Source organism: Euprymna scolopes, chromosome 23, assembly GCF_053919585.1.
Source record: "Euprymna scolopes isolate OS-2025 chromosome 23, ASM5391958v1, whole genome shotgun sequence".
In the NCBI taxonomy this organism is placed as follows: Eukaryota; Metazoa; Mollusca; class Cephalopoda; order Sepiida; family Sepiolidae; genus Euprymna; species Euprymna scolopes.
The window spans coordinates 13,644,308-13,670,374 of record NC_136504.1 but is presented as its reverse complement, the minus strand read 5'-3'; the positions used below and the strand labels follow the sequence as shown (position 1 = coordinate 13,670,374).

The 26,067-nt window shown below is 37.5% G+C and overlaps 1 protein-coding gene across 1 annotated transcript in view; it reads left to right on the top strand.

Annotated features, from left to right (window-relative positions):
• The window catches only part of LOC145245768 (cilia- and flagella-associated protein 58-like), a 139,643-nt gene that overhangs the window by 94,799 nt on the left and 18,777 nt on the right, over window positions 1-26,067 (top strand). Inside the window, exon 14 of the mRNA XM_080107377.1 lies at window positions 13,468-13,579. Coding sequence (XP_079963503.1) covers window positions 13,468-13,579 — 112 coding nt within the window. The remainder of the gene's footprint in view (window positions 1-13,467; window positions 13,580-26,067) is intronic.

Here is a 26,067-nt window from a genome sequence, read left to right as displayed (position 1 = left end):
CTTGGCCTTTTGACCAAGATCAAAGTGTAGTATCTGTTCTTCGGATGCTACATTTCAATTTCTTCTGTCTCAGTGGAGGAGAAATCTTTTACGACTAAGACAATTTTTTGTTCCTTTTCTCCACGTAAAAAACGACCCTGGTGTCTAAATTTGTCCCGTGGGGAGGCATTGTAAATAGGTACTATATTTAATGTAACAAAGTTTTAATATTACAATAGTTACTGGAAAAAGTAATTTCTGATTTAATTACAAAATACCCTGGAAATGTCCATTCTGATTAATTATAAAATGCACTGGAAATGTCTCTTCTGGTTAATTATAAGATGCCCTGGAAAATGCCCCTTCTGATTATTTGTTTGTTTGTTTGTTTGTTTGTTTGTTTACTTGCCTCCACACAGGGGCAGAGTTGGACATTAGGTCGGTTAAAAATTTGTGGGAAACCAGCTCCCTAAAAGGGGCACTCTGGTCAGTAACAAAAATAAAAATTGTATCAGTAATGAAGGATTTCTCCTCCATTAACCAAGACCAAGAAAGGTGTGGTTTAAGTCACTAGAATGCTGAGACTGATACTACACACAGAAATTCATGTTGAAGCAATGGTTGCCTAATTAACCGTGTTAATGTTTTTATGTATTAATTTCGAAAAGCTGCTGAAACAGTTTATGATTTAAACATTACTTTATTTCAAGTATATTTTAAACAGTGGCGTGGGTGATATGAAGTCGGTCCCAGAAATGACTTAAACTGTTTACGATTTAAACATTACTTTATTTCATGTATACTTTTAATAGTAGTGTGGGGTACGAAATTACTCCCAGAAATGGCTGAAACTGTTTATGCATTAAACATTACTTTATTTAATGTATATTTATAACAGTGGGGTGGGGGATATGAAGTCAGTCCCAGAAAGGGCTCAAACAGTTTACTATTTAGCCATTACATTATTTCATGTATATTTTTAGCAGTGGGGTGGGGATATAAAGTCAGTCCCAGAAATGGTTGAAACAGTTTACAATTTAAACATTACTTTATTTCATGTATATTTTTTATAGTGGGGTGGCGGACATGAAGTCAGTCCCGGGTTTGAATGAGATAAGTGCAAATATATACTAGCAGAAAGCGTCGCCCAGTATTGAATGAGATAGGTGAAAAACATATAGTAGCAGAATACCCAGCATCGCCCGTGATCGAATGAGATAGGTGAAATATATATACTAGCAGAATATCAGTCAAAATTAGTAACATATCTAAGAATTATGAAAAATGATGAAATGTGAATTACTTGATTGGTATGTTTGTAATGAAATAATAAGCCCACACATATATCAAAGTTCTTATATTAGTAAGTGTTGGGCATAATGTGGGTTTTTAATCATAAAAATTATTGTCGAAATTAGTAACATATCCAAGAATTATGAAAAATGATTAAATGTGAGTCAATTGATTGGTGTGTTTGTAATGAAATAATTAGCCCTGGCAATATTATTATCGCCCTATTAGCCTCCTCCCACTTTTTGCCAAAATATTTGAGACCTTAATTAACCATGCTCTAGTCCAGCACCTTACAGATGCTAAACTTCTGACCGACCATCAATATGGATTTAGACAAGCCCGTTCCACGGCAGACATCCTCACTGTAATCTCTGAACGCATATACCATTCACTGGACAAAGCGGGAGAGGGCAGAGCGGTAGCTCTAGATATATCTAAGGCTTTTGACAGGGTATGGCATGAGGGTCTCCTCAGGAAGATTAGATCTTACGGTATCACTGGTAGAATACTTAACATAATTAAATCCTTCTTAGATAAGAGAAAAATCCAGGTTGTCCTCGACGGTCGTACGTCTAAACAATATAATATAAATGCGGGAGTGCCCCAGGGATCTATCCTTGGTCCTCTGCTGTTCCTGATATTCATAAATGACCTCCCCGACAAAATTGCCTCTGAGATGGGTATATATGCTGATGACACCACACTCTATAGCAGGCACGACAGGAAAACAAATGAACATATATCTAAAGTAATGGCAGAAACACTAGAGGATGACCTCAAATCAGTAGTGGAATGGGGACAAAAATGGATGGTAACGTTCAATGCCACCAAGACAAAACTGGTTTCATTCAATAATTACAAGAAACCTTCTCTACCACCAATAGCAATGGCCAACAACTCTTTAGCTGAGAGTACGTCTTTCAAGCTCCTTGGCCTAACGTTCACAGGAAACATGAGCTGGAACAATTACATCGAGGGCATTGCCAGGGCCGCTGCAAGGAAGGTGGGCTCTCTCTACCATGCTAGAAAACTTCTAACACCCGAAAGTATCCTGTACCTCTATAAGGCCACCATTCGCCCATGTATGGAGTATTGCTGTCATATTTGGGCCGGTGCATCGGCTACTAGTCTCTCGCTCCTTGACAGGGTTCAAAAGAGAGTCGCAAATCTGATAGGCCCTAAACTGGTATCAAAACTTCAGCCTCTGTCCCATCGTCGAAACGTTGCATCCCTCTGCCTGTTCTACAAGTATTATAATGGTGAATGCTCTGAAGAACTGCAAGCACTTGTGCCCCTACGACGTGAACACCCTCGACAGACCCGACAAGCTGCAAAATCCCACCCCCACACTGTAGAGATCCCTAGATGTAAAAGATCTTTCTACTCCAGTAGTTTCTTCCCCAGAACTGCTAGACTTTGGAATTCCATTCCAGGTCACTGCTTCCCCAACTGTACTGACATGCATAAGTTCAAGTGCAACGTGAACCAACATCTCGCTGCCCTAATCCCTACATAGTACCCCAGTAGATGTTTCCCCTGATAGTAGCCCCCTACATTAAAGTGGCAATGTGCCTTGTTTGGGGTGAAAATGTAATAAAAAAAAAATAAAAATAAATATATCAAAATTATTATTTAAGTAAGGGGGAGGCTGTAAGGTGTGTTTAAAATATGAAAAATATTGTCGAAATGAGTACCATATCCAAGAATGACGACAAATGATGAAATGTGAGTTAATTAATTGGTGTGTTTGTAATGAAATAATCAGCCCAGGAAATATATCAAAAGTATTATGTTAGTAAGAGAGGACGATAAGGATGGTTTAAGTTATGATAAATGATTGTCGAAATTATTAAGATATCCAAGAATTATGAAAAATGATATATGTGATTTAATGCATTAGTGTGCTTGCAATGAAATAATCAGATCAGACAATATATCAAAGTTATTATTTTAGTCTGGGGGCGATGATGTCGGTTAAAATGATATAAAATGATTGTCGAAATTAGTAACATATCCAAGAATTATGAAAAATGATGAAATGTGAGTTAATTGATTGGTGTGTTGCGATGAAAATATAAGCCCAGACAATATATCAAGGTTATTATTTTAGTAAAGGTGAAAGGTATAAGGTGTGTTTAACTTATAAAAAATGATTGTCGAAATTAGCAACACATGCAAGAATTACGAAAAATGATGAAATGTGAGTTAATTGATTGGTGTGTTTCTAATGAAATAATCATCCCAGGAAATATATCAAAGTTATTATTTTAGTAAGGGGGGGGGGGCGATACAGTTTTAATAAAAGGGCTAGAATAATATTATTATTTAATAATTATTAACTATGGTTATTATTTAATACATATTAACTATTATTATTATTTAATAATTATTAACTATTATTATCATTTAATAATTATTAACTATTATTATTCAATAATTATTAATTATTGTAATTATTTAATAATTATTAACAATTATTATTATTTAATATTTATGTTCCATAGTGTGTTATTATTAGAAGGTACCACTTGTGTGCGTATGTTACGTGAGTTCTTATTTGGTGTTCTTGTTTGTATTAGAAAGTCTTAGTGAAAGATTAGAGACTTAGGATGTTCATGTGTTGAGCGTTCTGTTGTCTTAAGATGTTTATGTTGTAAGAGAAAGCATATTAGAGACATAAACAGGTATATATAAAGAGAGAGACGGTTCTGTATATATATAATAGACAGGTACATGTTACTGCAAGAGAACCAATTCAATGAGAGGAGATTTATAAATATCTTGATTGATAGACCGAGAGATAGTGCGTTTGACAATTTACGTTTTGACAGTTGTGCATATAATATAAACACGTTACCTTTCTCGTTGCAATGATGAACACAGAAGATGCAGATACACAAAGATGATGACGTCCTTTATTCATGACCGGTCCATGATTTCGCATGACGAATTCAAAGTTTCTTTACATGGTTATTTCTAAAACCCTCCTCGCTTCCAGAGAGTGCCGAGAATCGGTATGAACCTCTCTGCTTCTCTGCTCGGACTGATCTAACTCTCTTCAAACTCTTTCCTATATTGAGAACTCGTCAAGTCATCACATGATTAAACATGTGCTCATAAAGCATGTTGCATGACATGCATCACGTTGCCAAACTTGACATGATCCCGAGTTCAGTAACCTATTTTCCAAATAACATTTTTACAAAATATGTTTACATTTCCAATTGACGATCAAATTCCTTATTTAAATTTTCACAGAAACAAATTTCATTATTACATTCCTTTTCCATATACAGATATGTAAGCTAAACAATTGCAATTCCTTATTTCAATAGCATTCTGTATTTATTTTAACTTATGATTGGAATTTTCAATTCCAAAACTAGCTTCGCACGTTCGAATCCTTGACTATCCTATTTCATATTTACATTTAACTAATTCCCTATTTTTTTACTTACATGAAAAGGGGCCAAACATTTATCATGTAACATTTATTAATTATTGTTATTATTGAATAATTATTAACTATTGTTATTATTTAATATTTATTAAATATTATTATTATTTAATAATTATTAAATATTGTTATTATTTAATAATTATTAACTATTATTATTATTTAATAAATATTAAGTATTATTATTATTTAATACTTATAAACTATTATTAGTATTTAATAATTATTAACTATTGTTATTATTTAATAATTATTAACTATTATTATTAATTAATACTTATTAACCATTATTATTATTTTGATATAATTATTAACTATTGTTATTATTATAGTTATTAACTAATGTTATTATTTAATAATTATTAACTATTATTTTTATGTAATGATTATTAACTGTTACTATTATCATTATTATTAGTACTATTTAATACTTATTAACTATTATTATCATTTAATAATTATTAACCATTGTTATTATTTAATAATTATCAACGACTATTATTATTTAATACTTATTAACTATTATTATTATTTAATAATTATTAACTGTTATCATTATTTAATACTTATAAACTAATATTATTTAATAATTATTAACTACTATTATTATCTAATAATTATTAACTATTGTTATTATTAAATAATTATTAACTGTTATAATTATTTATTACTTATTAACTATTATTATTTAATAATTATAAACTATCATTATTATTTAATAATTATAAACTGTTATCATTATTTAATACTTAATAACTATTATTCTTATTTAACAATTATTAACTATTATTATTATTTAATAATTATTAACTATTATTATTATTATTTAATAATTATTAACTATTATTATTTAATAATTATTAACTATTATCATTATTATTTAATAATTATTAACTATTATTTTATATTTATTTACTATAGTTATTATTTAACAATTATTAACTATTGTTATTATTTAATAATTATTAACTATTATTATAAAAAATTATTAACTATTATTATTATTTATAATTATTAACTATTATTATTATTATTTAATACTTATTAAGTATTATTATTATTTAATACTTATTAACTATTATTATTATTTAATAATTATTAACTATTATTATTTTATAATTATTAACTATTATTATTATTATTATTTAATAATTATTAACTATTTTTATTATTTAATAATTATTAACTATTATTATTATTTAATAATTATTAACTATTATTATTATTTAATAATTATAAGCTATTATTATTATTTAATAATTATTAGCTATTATTATTTTTATTTAGTAATATTATTATTATTTAATAATTATTAGCAATTATTATTATTTAATAATTATTAACTATTTTTATTATTTAATAATTATTAACAATTATTATTATTTAATAATTATTTATTATTTTTATTATTTAATAATTATTAACAAATATTATTATTTAATAATTATTAGCTATTATTATTTTTATTTAATAATTATTAACTATTATTATTATTTCATACTTATTAACTATTATTATCATTTAATAATTATTAACTATTGTTATTATTTAATAAGTATTAACTATTATTATTATTTGATAATTATTTACTAATATTATTTAATAATTATTAACTATTATTATTATTATTTAATAATTGTTAACTATTATTATTATTTAATAATTATTAACTATTGCTACAATATTATTTTTTAATCACTATTTTGATGTTTTTTTCCTTACATTTTTATTGTTTCTTTATTATTGTCTCACAAGGAGATTTCACACAGGTCATCAAAGATCTCTCCTTGAAAAAAACCTGTAGTGTGCTCTGGAAGCTTAGTGACAACAAGTCTCCTTGGATTTCCAGTACTCTCCACCTCTTTCGATAACTTTTGCAACTGAATTAGCATCATTGCAACAGCCTCCCACCATTGATTTCTCGGTGCCAGCGAGCATTGGTCTCTACTGAAACTTGAATGGCAATAAGCCTCCCCAAAATCCCAGTTCTCTTCATACTTGTCCAGCGGCTATCTGGTCTGTGCTCTCTCTTCGGTCTTTTCATACTCTTTAACCCTTCTCGACTATTTTGTATCACTCTTTTGGGAGGACTGGGATGGGGTAATAGGAGGGGTTGGGGGAGGGGATAGAAAACAAAGATATGCAGCTTTAATGTTCTTGGTTCCATGTAACGTTTCTTCATGTTTTGTCTCTGCAGCACTTTGTCCGGCTCATGTAGCTCATGTGTACGGATCTCCACATTCAAGTGTTTTCCTTAATATTTCAGCTGTTTTCATTTTTGTTATTCATTGTATCTTTCCAATCATTCCTCTGATTCCAATTTCTCCAATTTTTTTTCCAAATCTTTTCAGGATTGTTCCTAGTGCTCTTACTACTATAGGTACTATCCTGATTTTTTTCATCATCCATATCCCTTTTAGCTCTCTGTGTATTTACTCAGTTTTCCCATTTTATTTTATATTCATCCTGTGGTCAGCTGGAACAGCAAAATCTACGATTTGACAGGACTTTTCTTTCTTGTTAATTATTACGACATCCGGTCTTCTTGTGTGAATCGGTTTATCTGTTTGTATGTCCATATCCTATAGGATTTTGTGATGCTTGTTTTCAAGTACAGTTGCCGGTTTATGTTTGTACCATTTGTCAGTGCGTTCGAGATGCAGTTGTTTGCATAACTCCCAGTGTACTACCCTCCGCACTTGGTCGTGTCTGTTCTTGTACTCCTTTTGAGCCAGTTTGCTGCATTCACTTACAATATGGTTTAGCGTTTCTTCTCTTTGTCCACAGAGTCTGCATTTGCTGTTTTCTTGTGTTTGTCGATCTTTGCTTTGATGGGATTGGTTCTTATCCCGTTGTCTTGTGCTGCAGTTATTACGGATTTAGTTCCACGGTTTATGAGTCCTTTTCACATCCATGTCCAAGTGTTTTTGTTATTCTCATCTTTCGTAATCCTTATGAATCTTCCATGTAGTTGCTTCTCTTCCCATTTTTCTTTTCTCGTCTTATCCTTTGTCTCTGTTTTGTTGATATTTTTTCATGTCTCTTGTTGCCATGATTATCTTTTCAGTGTTCTGCATTATAAATTTTTCTAGTTCTTTTTTTTTTGTGTCATTCACACAATCTTTTTTACTAACCAGTCTTCTTTCGTCGTCTTTCCTTTTCATGTAGAGTCGGTCAACATCGTCCTTTGGGTGTAGTGCATTGTGCATGGTCATGAGTTTCCTGGTCTTCTGATCGAGTTGTCTCAGTTTTTCTTTAGTCCACCCTATGAACGGTCCAGAGTATCTTACTAATAATACTGCCCATGTATTTTACCTTTTATTAGGTTTCTGCTATATAATTTAGTTTCCACGAGTTTTCTTGTTCTCCTGAGATATCCCTTTTTAATTCTCTCTTTCATTTCTGTTGCTTTGATGGTGTCTGCTTCCAGCACTCCCAAGTATTTATAGGCGTCTTGTTCCTCTAGTGCTCTCATCTCCATTTGGTTGGATAGTTCCATACCTTTTGTCATGTCCAGTTTTCCCTTTCTTATAACTAGTAATGCTCACTTTTCCATACCAAACTCCATTTGGATATCCTGGCTGAAGATCCTGATAGTGTTAATTAGTGTCTCTAGTTCCTTTTCGGTCCTTGCAAAAAGTTTCAGATCGTCCAGATGGTTCATTTTTTCGACTGTATTAGAGAACTTGTATCCGGCTTGGCACTTTCTCAGTATGACTCTGATGAACAGTAATGGTGATAGTGAATTTCCTTGGAAGATGCCTCTTTGTATGTTAATTTCTGTTATGTGTTCTCCATCAGTTGTTAGTTCCAGTCTCCATGTTCTCATTGCATTTTCAATCATGTTGATGATCCTGCTTGGTATTTTATACATTTTTAAGCATTCTATTACCATGTTTTGGGGTTCCTGTCGTACGCTTTTTTTGTTCTCGATCCATGCTATGGCTAAATTCTTTCTCCTTGTTTTTACCTCCTTTAGTGTCTTTTGGTCTATATATAGCAGATTATGCGTTCCTCTTTTTCCTTTTTGGCATCCTTTCTGTTCCTCGGGAAGAAGTCCACAATTATTCAGGAAGTGGTAGATTTGGTCTTCTTCTTCTTCTTCTTCTTCTTCTTCTTATTATTATTATTATTATTATTATTATTATTATTATTATTATTATTATTATTCCATTAACTTCACAGTGTTATGATGTTTTCCACTATTTTTCCCTCCTCAAATATTGGCTTTTACACCAAAACTAGTGAGGATAGTCAAAGAGTCAATTGGATGGAAAGCACTTGGCATAGGATGTTTGCTAACCAAGCAGTACTGACTTCTGGAGTACGGTGATGTTATATCTGATTTCCAAGGAGTTCAACTGTTTGATAAAATCATTACAAATTGAGCTAATCGCACCTATGATTATTGGCATGATGGAAGTTTTCTTATTCCACAATCTAACAATCTCCATCCTCAGTTTCTGAGAGTTCCGTCGTTTTTCATTCTTCTTCCCTGTTAAGTTGATGTCGTTTGGGCAAGCAACATCAATAATTTGGCATTCATTGGTGTTTTTGTTCACAACTGTGTTACCTCTCAGTCACACTGAATCATGAAATTCCAGAGAATCTTAACATCGTCATTCTTCTGGGTGATGTTCGTTCCATTTGTCCATCACTTTGATTCCATAATTTTGGCACAAACTTCAGTGCAGATTTGTACAACTTTGTCATTGCGACATGTGTACTACTTTTTGAGCAAGTATAGAACCCGCACTAACAATGTGTGACACTGTTTCAAGATATATACCACGCAACCTGCACTTATCAGAACATGTTTTTATTGCATTCGTATTTAGTGCCTGTTCCTGAGCAGCAAATATAAGATTTTCTGTTTCTTTTTACAAGTCAACTTTAGACAGAAAATTCCATGTGTCCTGACATTCTTGTGCCTTAGTACCTTGCTCAAACTGATCATGAAGTTTCATTCTTACCAACTCAATCAACTTTTCTTTCCTTGTTCTTCTGCTTATCTTCCAATGAATCTTTATCTAGCTCTTCCTCTTTCGCCACTACTGTGAGTAACACTTTATGACTGTTAGCCACAAGATGGTCATATACTTTTGAACTGATTATCTCTGTCAGTGTCTTCGAAAGCAAGTTCAAGCAAGTTATTGGTCTATAATTTTCAACATCTGGCCCTTTAGCAGGATCTTTCATTATTAAAATAGTCCTTCCCACTACAAGCTATTCTCGTATATGGCACAATCTGGCACAATCATCCAGAGAAACAACAAGGCTCTCATAGATTCCTGTGAAAAATCGCAACCCATGAATTCTATTAGGTCCGGGTCCTTTCCAATTAAGCATGAACTTCATTTGTTTTCTCAAATCTTCAATAGAAATGTGAATATCGTCTTGTTTATGCCCTCTTTGTTTATGCACTTACTTTAGTGACCTAGTCAGCATCAACCTTATGGGAAGTCTCTCTTGACAATGTACTTCACCAAAACTTTGTAGCTTCTTGAGGGTTAGGAGCCACTGTTTTGGTTTCACCTCCTTTCAAATAATTTTCCAAAAAAACCTTGATTGATTTGTTTTAAATAACTTGTTAAACTGCTGAATTCTTTTATTATACCATTTAATCTTGGAAGCTTTTGCCATAATCTACTGCTTTATCTCTTCCATATGTTTATCTTGTCTATCCAGTTCTTTTTTCTCTCCTTCTTTGCATTTTTTCCACTGATTTTTCCTTAATCTCTTCAGATCACCTACTCTCTTTCTCCAATATTGTTCTTTTTTCTGTTTCATTTTTTGGTGTTTTCGCCTCTACCATCTCACTAACCAATACAACTCCTGCCTGCAAAATGTCTCTGACATCTGTTATGCTCTCCAGTGACACCTTATTCATTACCATGTTCACTTTATTTGTCAAATTCCTTAGCTTTTGTTAACATCCATCCATAGCCTTGTTGAGCCCCTGGAGGGGCATAGGCCAGCTACAACTTTTGTAGATGTTTTTGTAGCAAGGAGTTCTTTTTACAGGGTGAGGGTGCTAGCCTCATGCTCAACTTTCCCAGAAGGTACATACAGCGCCTAGCCTTCCCAAATGGTCACCCATCTGGTACTGGCCAGACTCAACGTTACTTAACTTCGGTGATCTCATTAATTCTTTCAGTTTATTCAGCAAATTAAATTCATCATCTGTTATTTCCGCACTAAAAAGTCTCACTATTATTAAGTAAGTTATTCCCTTTTGAACTGTATTATTATCTATCATTCCTATAGTTTTATTTCCATTTTCTTCCTCCATCCTCCGGTACACCTGAGACACTTCTGGAAGTGTTTTAACAGAATCAGATTCGAACAAGATGTCAGCATAGTCAATGCCACCGGCTGATGCACTGTGTGATTGGCTGTTTACTATCCTCCTCTTGATCGATTCTATTTCCACTGGAGTAAGCCATCCTTTTCTAATTATTGTTCTTATCTGATTAATCAGCTTATTGAGAGGGAGATGACTGATCATCTGAATTCTGAAATACAGGGCATACTGATGAGATTTTCCAGGGTGTTGGGAAGCAATTCTTAAACAGCTTTGTAAGTATGGGAGCTAGTTCTGGTTGAAGCTTTTTGAGCACTATAATAGGAATGCCGTCTGGGCCAGTTGCTTTACTGGAATCAAGGTTTTTGATTAGCTTGGCAATATTATGCACAGATATTTGTATGTTGCATAGTGTGTTTTCTGATACAGGAGGGAATAACGGGAGTTTGTGGCCTTCGTCGCATAGGGTAGAATTAGCTGCAAAGTTCTTGGCAAAGATTTTGGCTTTGTCTGATGCTGACGAGATTACCTCAGATCCATTGATGATAGTTGGGATAAAGCACACGCTTCTGTTCAGGATTCTGTTTGCTATTTGCCAAAACTGGTGAGAACCAAGCCACTGCTCAGCTACTTTGGAGTTGACAGACTGACCATACAACTCTCTTGCGTTCTTTATTACTCTTTTACAGTGGTTGTTGTCAGTCCTGAAAGCAGCTTTAGTGTCAGTACATATATTACATTGGGAGCAATGGAAAGAGTGATTTCTGTGTGCAATGGCAGCAGCACATTCTGGAGAGAACCACGGCTGGCTGTTAGGTTTTTTCTGGAATTTTTTCACAGGTATGAAACGGTCTGTACCTACAATTAACCATTCAGGTCTGATACTATAAAGGACACATCCTTTTTAAACATGAAATGCAGAGGTACATTTGATATAAATGCATGGAAGCTATCCCAGTCAGCCATAGAGTATCAATATACTGTATGATGGAGAGGTACATCTGAGGACTTATTACATTTCGTTTATCTTAATTGATACAACAAAGTGGTCGGAGATGCCAGTCGATACAGAACGGAAACTGAACATAGTTCAGGGCAAGTTGTGAGAAAAAGGTCTAGGAGACTTGCATATTGACCGTCAGTGTCTGGCACACAGGTGGGTTCATTAACAATTTGAGTGAGGTCTTAAGCAATGGAGAAATCATGACAGAACCTTTCCTCATCATCTGTTTTGTTTGAGTGGGTTAATCATTCCACATTGTGAAAATTGAAGTCCCTAGAGACGTGAATGTTAGCTAAAGGATGATCAGACAGGATGTGGTTAATTTTCTCAGATATGCTTTTAAAGATAGTAACTCCGCTGTTGTGGGGGCAATAGAGAGCAAATATAAATGCAGTGGTGTGAGCAAGTGCAACCTGGAAGCATATATAGGGTAATTTAGGATCTTCTCTAGAGATGTCCCGACCACATAGAAAGCCATCTTTAATGAAGGCACATATCCCATGCCCATGGCGATCTTGGGAGTCAGATTTAGAAGTTAGAGTATCCTTTAATTATGAACTCATCTAGGGAAATAGTCAGTCCAATGTCAGTTTCGCTTAGAAATAATAGGTCTGGTTTAGTCTCCTGTAATTGGGTTTCAACCTCTGGAAGGTTGGAACATAGACCCCTGATGTGAGAGAAGGAGACATGGTAGTAGGGGTCTACATTGGAAGTTGAAGATCTGAGTTTAATCGCATGTTTTTTCTGAAAACTTTTCATGATCTTTTTGGGGGATTTGTGGAATAGGTCAACAGACTTGCTTAGAGCAGGGCAGAGAGGGAAAGTAATGGAGAAAAAGAAACCAAGAAATATATATTTTTGTAGCACATGATAAGGTAAAGCCATAACAATTACCCACTAATATGGCATCGAGAAGCCCCACCAGAAGTTACTACATGGTCCAAATTCCATTCACCAAATGGCAATACAGCAGCCCCAGTACTTTGAACCTACTAATAGGACAGCCTCCTTATTGGTTTATCCAAGGTTCGGATCCCTGACTATCAAGCAGATAACCTTAGCCCAGATAAAACGTTTACCTCCAGCACCCTTACTAATGACATGGCCACAAGGATAGACATAGAAACAGAAAATTTCCGACATCTCTAGCGACTGTTCCACAAAATACTGCCAACATAGAATACAGCTTTTTCTTGTCAGAAAAATCACTCATTAAAAATGAGGACTGAAGGAAAAATTAGGAGAAGCGAGAGTAAAGGGAGCTACCTATAACGCATCCATAATGCATTTGTCTCAATCAATTTTGTCGTCCCACCCTGTATATCTGGGCTGAGCTTGTATTTTTAGAGAAATTTGGATTATATAAAAATAGAAATAAAAATGATTGTTATTCTTGAAATTATTTTGAATGTAATTTATATTCCGTTTCAGCCAAGAAGTCTCTGAGGCACAGAGGAAGCTGTTGATGGAACGAACTCGCTGTAAAGCTTTGGAAAAAGAACTTGAAAACTCTATAAATGTTCATCGCTGGAGGAAAATGAAGGTAGAAATTGTTGATGCTTTTGATACGTGTCAAAATTTAAATAGATCCTCTATTTTTTTGTATCATCATCATCATCATAATCATCATCATCATCATCATCTACATATTAATACGATAGCGTGTGTCTTATTTTCTGTGTCACACTTACATCCGGGTCATTTAATTGTTATGTATTTCCATTTCTTGTCATAAATAATTTTACCAAGAATTCTTCATAAGTTTTGGTTTCGGTTTCGATTATAACTGATGGCACCCCAGTAATCTATTTTTTATAAATAATTTTATCAAGGAATCTTCATAAGTTTTGGTTTCGGTTTCGATTATAGCTGAATGAACTCAAGTTATATATATACATATATTTTTTTCATAAGTTTTTATTTTGGTTTCAATTCAAGCTAATGCACCCAAGTTATATGGATATATTTTTATTTTTAAAATCGCAACTTTATAATATATAAAAATGGATAGAACATTAACTCTATAATAATATATACGAAATTTGAAAGAATTAAAATATCATATTTAAGCGTACTTTACGTCCGGGGTTTGCAAGCTTAGATAAACACTTTTGTAGTTTTAACAAAAAAGCTACAATAGTACTTGGCCTTTTGGCCAAGATCAAAATTCAAGAATTTTTTATTTTCCAATGAATTGAACTTTTTTACACACACACACACACACACACACACACACACACACAAACACACACACACATTTTAATTTAAAATAAATAAATAAATTTTACACACACACACACATATTGTAAATATATTCTTTTTTGCAAAAACGCTGGGGTTTTCATTTGTTAGTTTAGAGTTCACAGAGTGAATGAGGTATTGTGGTAAATGTTGCCAGTCAAGAGTAAAGTCGCCAAAGACTCCATTTTCACTGTAGTAGCAAAGACCCTGGAACACTCCCCCACCCAGATCTTAAAGGCACTTGTGCCTAAATTTGTTTTGTAAATTTGAATTTTGCTTTTAATTTATTTTAATTTTACATTGAATTATTTTGATTGTAATTTTCATTTTCACGAAATAAATTATACATTAAGATCAAAGTGTAGTATCTGTTCTCCCAGTTACCTCATTTTTTATTTTTTTCAAAGGGCTCCGCCAATTGACCCACCTCCGGGTTAAGTTCAAGGTGTCACTTTTGTCACTTTCGTGATGCACTAACTTTTGTTAGTGGGACCGACCCCCTTTTTGGGGAGTCAGGACCCTCTTTGCTCCCCCCAGGACTGACGCCATTGTGTGATAGTCTGGACCTGAAACCGATCCCTTCTTTGGAGTTTGCTGTTTCTGGAACCGACAACACTTTCTTTGGTAGACGCAACCTGGTCGGGTTAGCTTTAATTTGTTGGGTACTTTGTTTCCTCCTCTCCTCTGAGGTTGAAATGGTCTATTCTCTCCTCTCTTAATTGCCTGAACAGCACTTTGACCTGCCAGGCCCAATCTTTGTCTTCCTCCGCTGCTCTCCCAGTGGATTGAGCAGACCGGGCTCTCTTTTTCACTTCCTTGGGGTTGTTTGCAGGCAGGGTGACGTGGGTAGGGCGGGTGTTTCATTTCTGCTCCCCTCTCTGGGAAGAGATGTCTATCTCCTCTCTCTCTTAATTGCAACGCGGCACTCTGACCCACTAGCCCCCACTGCATCTTCCTTCACTGCTCTCCCCCCTTGCGGGGGATCTGAGCTGATTAATCCGACATCACTGTGAGGGGAGGTCAATCCACTTTCTCTCTTCTGACCTCACCCACTCCCCTCCAGTTCCCCCCATTTCCCTGCATTTTCTTTTCTCCCCCGCTACACTTTGGTCCATGTCAGTGGCCGGTGCAGTTTTTTCCGCACCATGCTGGAGAAAAGGCGTAACCACCTCAGATGTGCCACATCACCCCACTGGAGTACTCCCCATCAGAGGGAGCACCTCCCACGAGGGATGAAGAGAAGGAGAAGGCCAGGGCAGGGCTGCAGCCCGCGGCGACCCAGGCAGCGTCAACAACAGGAGGGCAACCAGCCCAGCCCCATGCTCCCCACTAGGGCCACTTCCCAGATTGGGGAGTCAAAGAAGCGGCTAATGAGGGAACGAGGTTCACACTCGGTGATACACACCCAGCGACACCGGTTCCACCTCAATCCTCGTCTTTCGAAGCAAACACTCCCGCTCAGGCTCCCTAAGAGAACCAAGACGAAATGGAGGACACCAGAAAAATGGCTGACGAGGGAACGATCCATCCGGCAGGTGGTACACAACCAGCGACACCTGTTCTACCTCAATCCTCGTCGGCCGGAGAAGACCTCACCACTCCTGCTCTCCAAGAGGACAACCTCCCGGTAGAAGAGCAAAGAGAAGCTGGAGATGAGGAGACCAAAGACGACACTGATGGACCACAGCCTGTGGCACCACCGGTCTCCCAATCACTTTCAGGTCACCCAAATCCAGCTCCCCAAGAGGACAACTCCCCGACACCAGAAATGGAGGAAGATGAGGATGGTGTTGCCTGCAGAACCAGAGCTCTGTTCAGAGACACCCTAGCATTGCTCAAGATTCTTGGGGAGGGGGGGAATACAAGGCACCTTCATCGCCCAAAGCCTCCCTAATCACGCCAACTCCACCCAAAGTCCCGACAGAAAAGGACGCTGAGGCCGCGCTGATCAGTTTGGATCAGTCCAAGGCTTTCGATAGGATGGACCATCGGTTCTTGGGATCTGTGCTGTAGGCCACCGGATTTAATCCGCAAGTGGCTCTCTGTACTATATGACAGGCCAATGGTAGCAGTGCAGATCAACGGTAAGCTGTCGGAGTCTTTCGCCGTCTCCCGGTCGGTGTGACAGGGTTGTCCGCTGTCACCTCTCTTGCACGTCCTGATGTTGGAGCCCCTCCTTCGCAAGTTAAGGGATGAGGCGACTACACCAGTCCGGTGTGGGATAGCTCTCCCTGGAGGCACACGAGCCAGGGTTTCTGCGTTCGCCGATGACATCACTGTGTTCATGTTTTACCCCACGGACATTCAAGCGGTCACCGAGGCGCTCGCTCGATACGAAGAAGTCACGGGGGCCGTCTTCAATCGCAGTAAGTTGGTGGGTCTGCGGTTGGGTGCCTGGACCGGAGTAAATTCGCTTCCGGGCATCTTCAGTTGGACCAACGGCCCGGTCCGGATCCTCGGTGTGTGGTTCGAACCGGGTCTCCAGCTGAAGAAAAACTGGTCGGAAGTAGAGACCAAGGTTGAATCCTCTGTCAAGACTTGGGTTCGAAGGAAATTGTCCATGAAGGGTCGGGCGGAGGCGTGTGCTACATAGTCTTTCCGCTCATCCTTAACCATCTGTCTGTACTTCCCCTCCCTGCAAAACGATGAACCAGCTTACAGGAGCACCTCGACACACTCTTGTGGAATGAGGGTAAGCATTATGTTTGCAGAGAGGTCTGTGTTCGAAATCCGAGCGAGGGAGGCTTGGGACTGCCCGATCTCTTGTGTCACAAGCACGCAGAGACGTTGGCCTTCCTGAGCCGTTCATTGTACGTAGACGTTCCATGGGTCACTGCGGTTGGAAGCTCGTTTTCCAATCTCACACCCGACCCCTCGGTCTTCGCCGAGCTTCGACCGAGGGGGGAACAAACATTCTACGCCGAATGTCAGTCCGCACTTAGAGCGTTGCCGAGGACCAGTGTTCTCGAATAGTCTAGGAACAGGCTTTATCGGGATCTAATGGGGCGTAACACAAAAGAACCGCTAGTGAAACGAACGGGGATGTCGTTAGAGGAGGTCCGCTCCCAGTGGAGTTGGGCACCGGGTCGGGACTTTCTTACAAACTCGGAATTTTCCCTTACCTGGTGACTTGTCTGGAACGCACTGTCCCTCCTTGAAGAACTCCACCTGTACAATGAAGAAATCCGGGTCTACTGCCTGCACTGCGACGAAGACATGATGTAAACAACCGGTCATGTCTTTTTCCGCTGCAGCAGGTTCAAGACTCTCTTAGGGTACATCAATGAGGTAACGGCTCGCATCGATGCCAAGCGCTGTCTTGAACTCGACGAGTCATATTTTGTGGAGAACATTGATCTGCCGCTGCCTAGGGAGAAATGAATGGTTTTTCTAGCGATACTAGCAGTAGCAAGGATGGTCATATGGATCACACGCCTCAAGTGAATCCGCGAAGAGATATCTGTTCTGGATCGGGATCTGATCGTCTTCTTTAAACATCTGCTTAAAGTAAAGATCAGATGTGATTGGAAGAGGTTGCCTCGAGTGGCCTTTGACAAGAGGTGGGTGCATGACGCTAGCTTGTGCATCCGACGAGGTGCCAAGTTTGAATTCGTGTTACCACCATAAGTATAAGCGGTACTGGGTCCTACGGAACCCATCCCGCTAGGTTAAACAAATAAAAAGTAAAGAGACTCTTGACTGGTGGTACAAATGAGATCCTGTCCCCCGATTGTTTGTTTTTTGGCACTAGAGAACCTTCCGAGGCTACCCTACCACTACCCCCCCTATTTTTTTGTTTTATCACCCCTTGTTCAACACCCCCATCTTCCTCTTTTTTGTTTTTGACAATTATTTATTTTTCCTCCACCTGATAAGAATCCTTCCCAATCCCCATTAGGGATCTCCCCACTTGTTTTCGGTGCCCCGGAAAACAGTAGGTGATCTAAGTACTTAGATTAGCTCACTTACTAACAATGCACTAGGCAATTTTAATTTTTGTATATTTTTCTAGATTCCCCACTCCCCAACACGAACTTCCAAATTCAAGAATTTTTTATTTTTCAATGAATTGAACTTTTTCCACACACACACACACACACACACACACACACACACATTGTAATAAAAAAAAAATTTACACACACACACACACACACACACAGAAATTGTAAATATATTCTTTTTTGCAAAAACGCTGGGGTTTTCATTAGTTAGTTTAGAGTCCACAGAGTTGGTAAATGTTGCCAGTCAAGAGTAGAGTCGCCAAAGACTCCATTTTCACTTTAGTAACAAAGATCCTGCAACACTCCCCATCCCACTTCTTGTATAGCCTTGTGCCTAAGTTTGTTTACAAATGTTAATTTTTTGCTTTTATTTTTTGAATTTGTCATTATTTAATTGTAAATTTTTTTTCATTACGGAAATAAACTATATAAACAAGATCAAAGTGTAGTATCTGTTCCGGCAGATACTGCAAGCAAAGACCATATGTGGGGGCAGCCCCACATATAAGACCTTGGAAAATGTAGGGGCAACCCTTCATACCAATTGTCACTATCCAGCTCCCCTACTCCCCGGGGAGTTGGTCCCCATTTCTCCTTCACTCCTCACATTAAAAATCGGCCTTGTGCCTAATTTGCTCGGTGGGGGAGCAAACAAATTGGTCTTTTGGTCAAGATCAAAGTGTAGTATCTGTTCTTCAGATGCTGGACTTCCATTTCTTGTTCTCTTTCGGTGGATGAGCAATCCTTCACGACTGAGAAAATTTTTTGTTTTTGTAGCTTTTCTCCACGTCAAAAAACGACCCTGGTGTCTAACTCTGTCCCGTGGGGGGGGGGGGGGCATTGTAAATAGGTACTATAATAACAGAGCATCTCCATTTACGCTGAACATCTACAGAATGCCAACATCAATTATTTACATACAGGTCCTGCTAGTTATTATTATTTGCCTCACATGGAGCTTTCACACAAGTCAACAAACGATCGGTTTGGAGACCTGTGGTGTTCTCTGGAAGCTGAGTGACAACAAGTCTCCCCAGACGTCCAGCTCTCTCCACCTCCTTTGATAGTATTTGCAAATGAATTTGCATCATCGCAACAGCCTCATACCATAGATTTCTCGCTGGTAGTGGGCTTTGGTTTATACTGGAATTTGAGTGGCACTAAGCCTCCCCACGATCCCAGTTCTCTTCGCGATTGTCCAGCGGGGGTTTGGTCAGCGCTCTCTCCTCTGTCTTTCCATCCTCCTTGACCCTTCTTGGCTCTTTGGTATCACTTTTCTATTGGGGGGGGGAACGGTGATGAGACAATGGAGGGGATGCATGATGGTGGTGTAGAACTTGTTGATATGCAGCTTCGGCGTTCTTCATGCCCTGTAATGCTTATTCGTTATATTGTTTTGTATTATTCCCCACATTCTAGGGTTTTCCTTAATATGTCAGCCATTTTCTTTATCGTTAGGCGTTGTATTTTTGCAGTTATTCCTCTGATTCCAATTTCTGACATTCTTTTTTCGAAGTTTTTCAGAATTGTTCCTAGTGCTCCTACTATTATCGGTACTATTTTGATTTTTTTCATCATCCAAATCCCTTTTAGCTCTCTGGCTAGCTCCGTGTATTTGCTTCGTTTCTCCTTTTCTTTCATACTCACCCTGTGGTCAGCTGGGACAGCAAAGTCTACGATTTGACAGGATTTTTCTTTCTTGTTAATTATTATGACATCTGGTCTTCTTGCTTGGATGGGTTATCTGTCTGTATGTTCATGTCCCATAGGATTTTGTGGTTCTCGTTTTCAAGTGCTGTTGCGGGTTTATGCTTGTACCATTTGTCTTTATGCTCAAAATGCAGTCGTTTGCATAATTCCCAGTGCACCGCCCTCTCCACTTGGTCATGCCTGTTTTTGTATTCCTTTTGGGCCAGTTTGCTGCATTCACTTACTATATGGTTTATCGCTTCGTCTCTTTGTCCACAGAGTCTGCATTTGCTGTTTTCTTGTGTTTTATCGATCCTTGCTTTGATATGGTTGGTTCTTATCGAGTTACCTTGTGTTGCGGTTATTAGAGATTCAGTTTCTCAGTTTATATATCCTTTTCGCATCCATGTCCAGGTGTTTTCGTTATTCTCATCTTTTGTCATTCTTATGAATCTTCCGTGGAGTTGTTTCCCTTCCCATTTCTCTTTTCTTGTTTTGTCGTTTGTCTCTCTGTTTTCTGTTTTGTTGTTTTTTTTTTTGGTGTCTCTCGCTGCCATAATTATCCTTTCAGTGTTTTGCATTATGTATTTTTCTAGTTCTTTTGTCGTGTCCTTCACGCAGTCTTCTATAAAGATCATCAGTCCTTCCCACTGTCTTTCCTTTTCATGTAGAGTCTGTTAGTCTCGTCCTTTGGGTGTAGTGCATTATGCATGGTCATGAGTTTCCTGGTTTTCTGGTCGAGTTGTCTCAGTTCTTCTTTTGTCCACCCTATAAACGGTCCAGAGTATCTTACTAGTGATACTGCCCATGTAATTATACCTTTTTATTAGGTTTCTGCTATATAATTTCGTTTCCAGGATTTTTTTTGCTCTCCTGAGGTATTCCTTTCCAATTTTCTCTTTCATTTCTGTTGCTCTGATGGTGTCCGCTTCCAGAATTCTCAAGTATTTATAGTTGTCTTGTTCCCCTAGTTCCCTCATTTCTGTTTGGTTGGGTAGTTCCATGCCTTCTGTGGTTTCCAGTTTTCCCTTTCTTATAACTAGTTGTGCACACTTTTCCATTCCAAATTCCATTTGGATATCTTGGCTGAAGATTCTGGTAGTGTTGATTAGTGTCTCTAGCTCCTTTTCGGTCCTTGCAAAAAGTTTCAGATCGTCCATGTACATCAGGTGGTTCATTTTTTCCTCTGTATTGGAGAACTTGTATCTGGCTTGGCACTTTCTCTGAATACTATTCAAGGGCATCATGGCTATCATGAACAGTAGTAGTGATAGTGAGTCTCCTTGCAAGATGCCTCTTTGTATGTTAATTTCTGTTTTGTGTTGTCCATCGGCTGTCAATTCCAGTCTCCATGTTTTCATTGAATTTTCTATTACGTTGGTGATCCCGCTTGGTATTTTATACATTTTTAGACATTCTATTATCCATGCTTGGGGGATCCTGTTGTACGCTTTTTTGTAGTCGATCCATGCCATGGATAAATTCTTTCTCCTCCTTTTTACCTCCTTTAGGATCTTTTGATCTATATATAACAGGTCATGTGTTCCTCTTTTTCCTTTTTGGCATATTTTCTGCTCCTCGGGGATGAGTCCACAGTTATTCAGGAAGTGGTAGATTTGTTCCCTCAGTTGAGTTGTCAGTATCTTCCACATAGTTGGTAAGCACGTGATTGGCCTATAGTTGCTAGTGACGGTTCCTTTCTCCGTGTCCTTTTGTAGCAGTGTGGTTCTACCTTTTGTCATCCAGCCTGGTACGTTTGCTTTCTGTATGCATCTTCTTAGGTTTTGGGTTAGCCTTTCGCGTAAGGTTGTGAATTTTTTTGAACCAGTATGCATGTATTCCGTCGTACCCTGGTGCTCTCCAGTTTGCCATTTTTCCTATGGTTTTTTTTAGGGTTTCCTTGCTGATTTCATTCGCTGTTCCTTCTTCTATTTGTTGTAACTCTTCTTTCATGTCTTTCAGCCATTCGGCATTTCTATTGTGATCTCGTCGCTCTTCCCATATTTTACTCCAGTAGAGTTTTGTTTCTGTCGGATTTGGTTGTTCTGTTTTTGTTTTTCTTACGTTCACATTTTAGTAGAATTGGCTTTCATTAGTTTCAAATGTTCTGTTTTGCTTGCATTGTTCAGATTTATATCTATATCGTCTCAATCTCGCTTCTTTTGCTTTTATTTTTTGCTCCAGTTCTTCATGTTTCTTGTTTAGCTTCTCCCTGTCAGTTACCTTTCCAATATTCCGTTTTCTCCACATTGCTTTCTATCTGTTGATCTTTTTGGCTTCTTTGTTATGTTTGTGTATTTGGGTTTCTAGTCTTATTTCCTATCCAGGTTTTTTCGGTCTGCTTGTTCCCGGTTGTTTTTCTGATTTGAGATTCATACTTACCATTCTGGCGCCTGTGTAAATTAGGTTATTTATGTCTGTGATTGTATTTGTTGGGATATGTGGGAGGAGCTTGTTAACCTTCTGTGTTTCTGTTTTTAGTTTCTTCTGCTCTTGGTTCCTTAACGATGGGAGCTTTGTTTTTTCCTCATTCATCAGCTGTATTATTTTATTTACTTCATTTGCTTCATTCTCTGTTAGTTCTGTTTCATTGTTCTCGGTTTCCACGTTTGTGGACTTCGTTCTTTGTTGGTCCTCGGCCTTTGGTGTTTTTACTTGTGGGGCTTCAACTTGTGGTGTTGCTCTATGTGCTGTTCCGTTGGGGGATGCTTCTTGTTCAGTTTCATCATTTATTTTTCGCTGTATTTCTGTTAGTTCTAGTTTAGAGAGCCAACCTTTCTTGAGTATCAGTCTTGTTTGGTCCGCAATTCTTTGTTCTGTCGTATGGAAGTCACTGGATAGGTTCCATAGTTCTTTCATTCTTTTCCGATAACCTCCATATCTATATTTAGGATGACTTCTATAGTAGCATTCCATTACGAGTCTATTCTCTTTTGTTGTCCATTTCTTTCTTCGTTTTTTCCCTTTTGATGGTTATTGGCTGTGCTGTCTTTGTTCCCTATTATTTTGTTCCCTGAAATTAGAGGTTATACTTACTTGTTCAGCGTCCATGTTATTTGAGTTTCTGAAATTAGAAAGTTGGCCAACATTCGCAGGATGACGACCGGGTCCCCCATGCTGGCTACCGAAGGAGCACTTGCCAATCATGACACCCAGATCTTTCTTCTGGGTCCCACGGTTTGGATAATTTGTAATTGACATTTTTCATATTTTGGTGTTTGTGGCAACACCGGGCCCAGAGTTGTTTTACCTGTGGTTCTGCTGCAGGGATAGTGTAACGCTATTATTATTATTATTATTATTATTATTATTATTATTATTATTATTATTATTATTATTATGCTCTCTAGGAGTAGTCACATAAGTCATATATTTCTCTTGGTGAACAACTTAATGAACATCTGGAGTTTGAGTGACAACAAGTCTTCTCAGAATTCTAGTACTCTCCATCACTTTTGATAACCTTTACAGATGAATTTGCATTAATGCAACAGCCGCTTTTCATTGCTTTCTCGTTTGCAGCGACTATAGGACTCCACAGGAGTTTGGGTGGTAATAACCCCCTTCCCACCTCAAGATCCTAGTTCTCTTTGCACTCATCAAGCGGAGGTCTGGCTAGTGCTTTCTCCCTTCGGTCTTTCCATCTTCCTTGACCCGCCGCACTTATTTAGTGTAATGCCAGCTTATGGTGATGCACACACACACACGCACACACACACACAGAGGGTGGGGGCAGAAGGCAGGGACGCAAGGAGTTTTCATGATTCCATATGATGTTTCTTTGTTTTTTACATCCAGTTTGTGTCTGTAGTTCATGTGGGTTTGTCTCCGCATTCAAAGGTTTTTATTAATATTTCTACAGTTTTCATCATCGTTACTATTATTATTATTATTATTATTATTATTATTATTATTATTATTATTATTATTGTCTAAGTATTAATTTACTTGTGTCACAAAAACCATCATCATCACAAACATTAATCAATGAGAAATGAATTACCTCCCTTTATAGTCGCTCTTTATCAGTTAAAATAATTAAAACGATTTCCTCTCCAAAATTCTTTCAAAAAAAAAAAAACATGGCTGTCTGTTTACGGTTTCAAGTTGGTTATTTTATTTCATAATTAAAAAAAATCATGTTGAGAGGAGACTAAGTCTTTTTATTTACTTTTTATTATTAAAAAAAAATGTGTGAATAGACATCTGTTTCTTTATAATTTATATAAAAAAAATTCTCCAGAAAAAAAAACAATGTGTTGTGCAGTGAATTTTTTTATCAAGGCCGAGAGGCCACTCAAGGATAAGTGTTAAAGAGTGAAAAGTAGTCAAAAGGGCAATATAGTAATCAACAGCAATGGACGTTCTGTAAATTTGTTAACTTAAGTTTCTCATCAGAAACTTGTTTACGTTGGACTTGAAGACAACCATATTATAGACAGCTGGAACACAGGAAAGCGGAAGACAATTCCACAGACGTGCAGTTCTAAGAAAGAAGCTTTGTTCATTGAATCTACGTTTAGGTTAAGGCACAGATAAAGAATGCGGGGATTATTGATAGTGTTTTCAGCTAGACAAGTGTTCTTGTGAAAGTTTGTCGAGGGGGAACCATAGATTGAAGCTCAGTCGAACACTTTCCATGAAAATAATGATAAAGCAGAGACAAACTCGCAACATCTCTTCTGTGAGATAGAGGTTGCAGCAAAGAGAAAGGACATCTCCAACGAGGCTACGAAGTCTATTTTGAACTCTATCAAGGCAGGACAAGTCTTTTCTAGCAGCTCCTGCCCAGATGTGGCAACAGTATTCCATCCTTGGACATACCTGGCTCTTATGTAGATAGAGAATTGCATCAGCAGTGAGATATCTACTGTATCGATAGAAGGATCCGACCATTTTTCCAGCGGCCTTGGCAACACATTTGATGTACGTATTCCACTTAAGGTCAGGAGTAAAGTTCAAGCCCAGAAGCTTGTCAAAACTTGAGGCCTCCCCAAGACGAGAGCTATTCATTTTAATTGATGCCAGATGGGGATCAGAACGTTGATGATGTAAAGATATTTTATAATGTGTTTTAAAAATTTTAGCTACCGTGGAATTTCCACAGGTTCTGCTAGTTATTTATCATCATCATCATCATCATCATCATCTTTGACCTTGGTGATGAACTCTCCTAGAGATGTTGTCTCGATAAAACCATCAGTGGTGGTATAACCTAAAATTTACTAACCCCATTTATGGGAGAATGTCAAATCAAAATATTGAAAATAATGACATGAATGATACTGGAACATATTGCGATGGTCTCACGTCCGATAGGTGTCCCACTGGTCAACAGGGTGGGTCCTGTCATCATTATACAACTTTTCGAGATTCTGAGGATATGGCTGGATATATGGGAAGTGAGAATTGCCAGAGAGGGTCCCAAAACACAAAGGGAGTTGAAACAGGAAATGTCAAAAAACCAAGAAGTGGAAGTACCAAATCTGGTGGATATATCCGAAAAGTGAAGGAAGAATGGGAATCGAGAGGAGGAGGAGCTAGAAATGTCGCGAATTTGGTATCCCAGCTAAAACAAATTAAAATAACAACCTACTTTCAGTGATTGCAAAAGAAGAGATTGAATGGATGGTTAGTAATGAAATGAATAACGCAAGTAAAATTGATGAAAGAACTGAGAGAGTGGAAATGCAAAAAGGAAATGTATGTGATGATGAGAAGCGGACAACTGAGGCAGAATGGAATCCTATGGTTAGGGGAAGTGATGAGAAGGAGTTTGAAGGATCTAAAGCAGATGAGATCATTGATTCTGAGACAATGGAAGCCAGTGAAAGGAGCAGATGTATGGAGAAGTGGTGAAGAAGTTCGAACTTTGACTTCTGTAGAAAAAGAAGTACTTCAGAAGTTAAGAGAGGTTCTTCTTAGAGAGGATATCATACAGCTTCCAAGTATGAAGAGTAGTGATAGGCGGAAGGTGAAAAGCGAGGTAAAAATAGTTCAAGGAGTAATTCACAACATCATAAGAAAGAACATATCGATTACAGAAATTAACAGGCTTCGGTATACAGCGTCATACGTTATTGCGAATCGCCTTGGC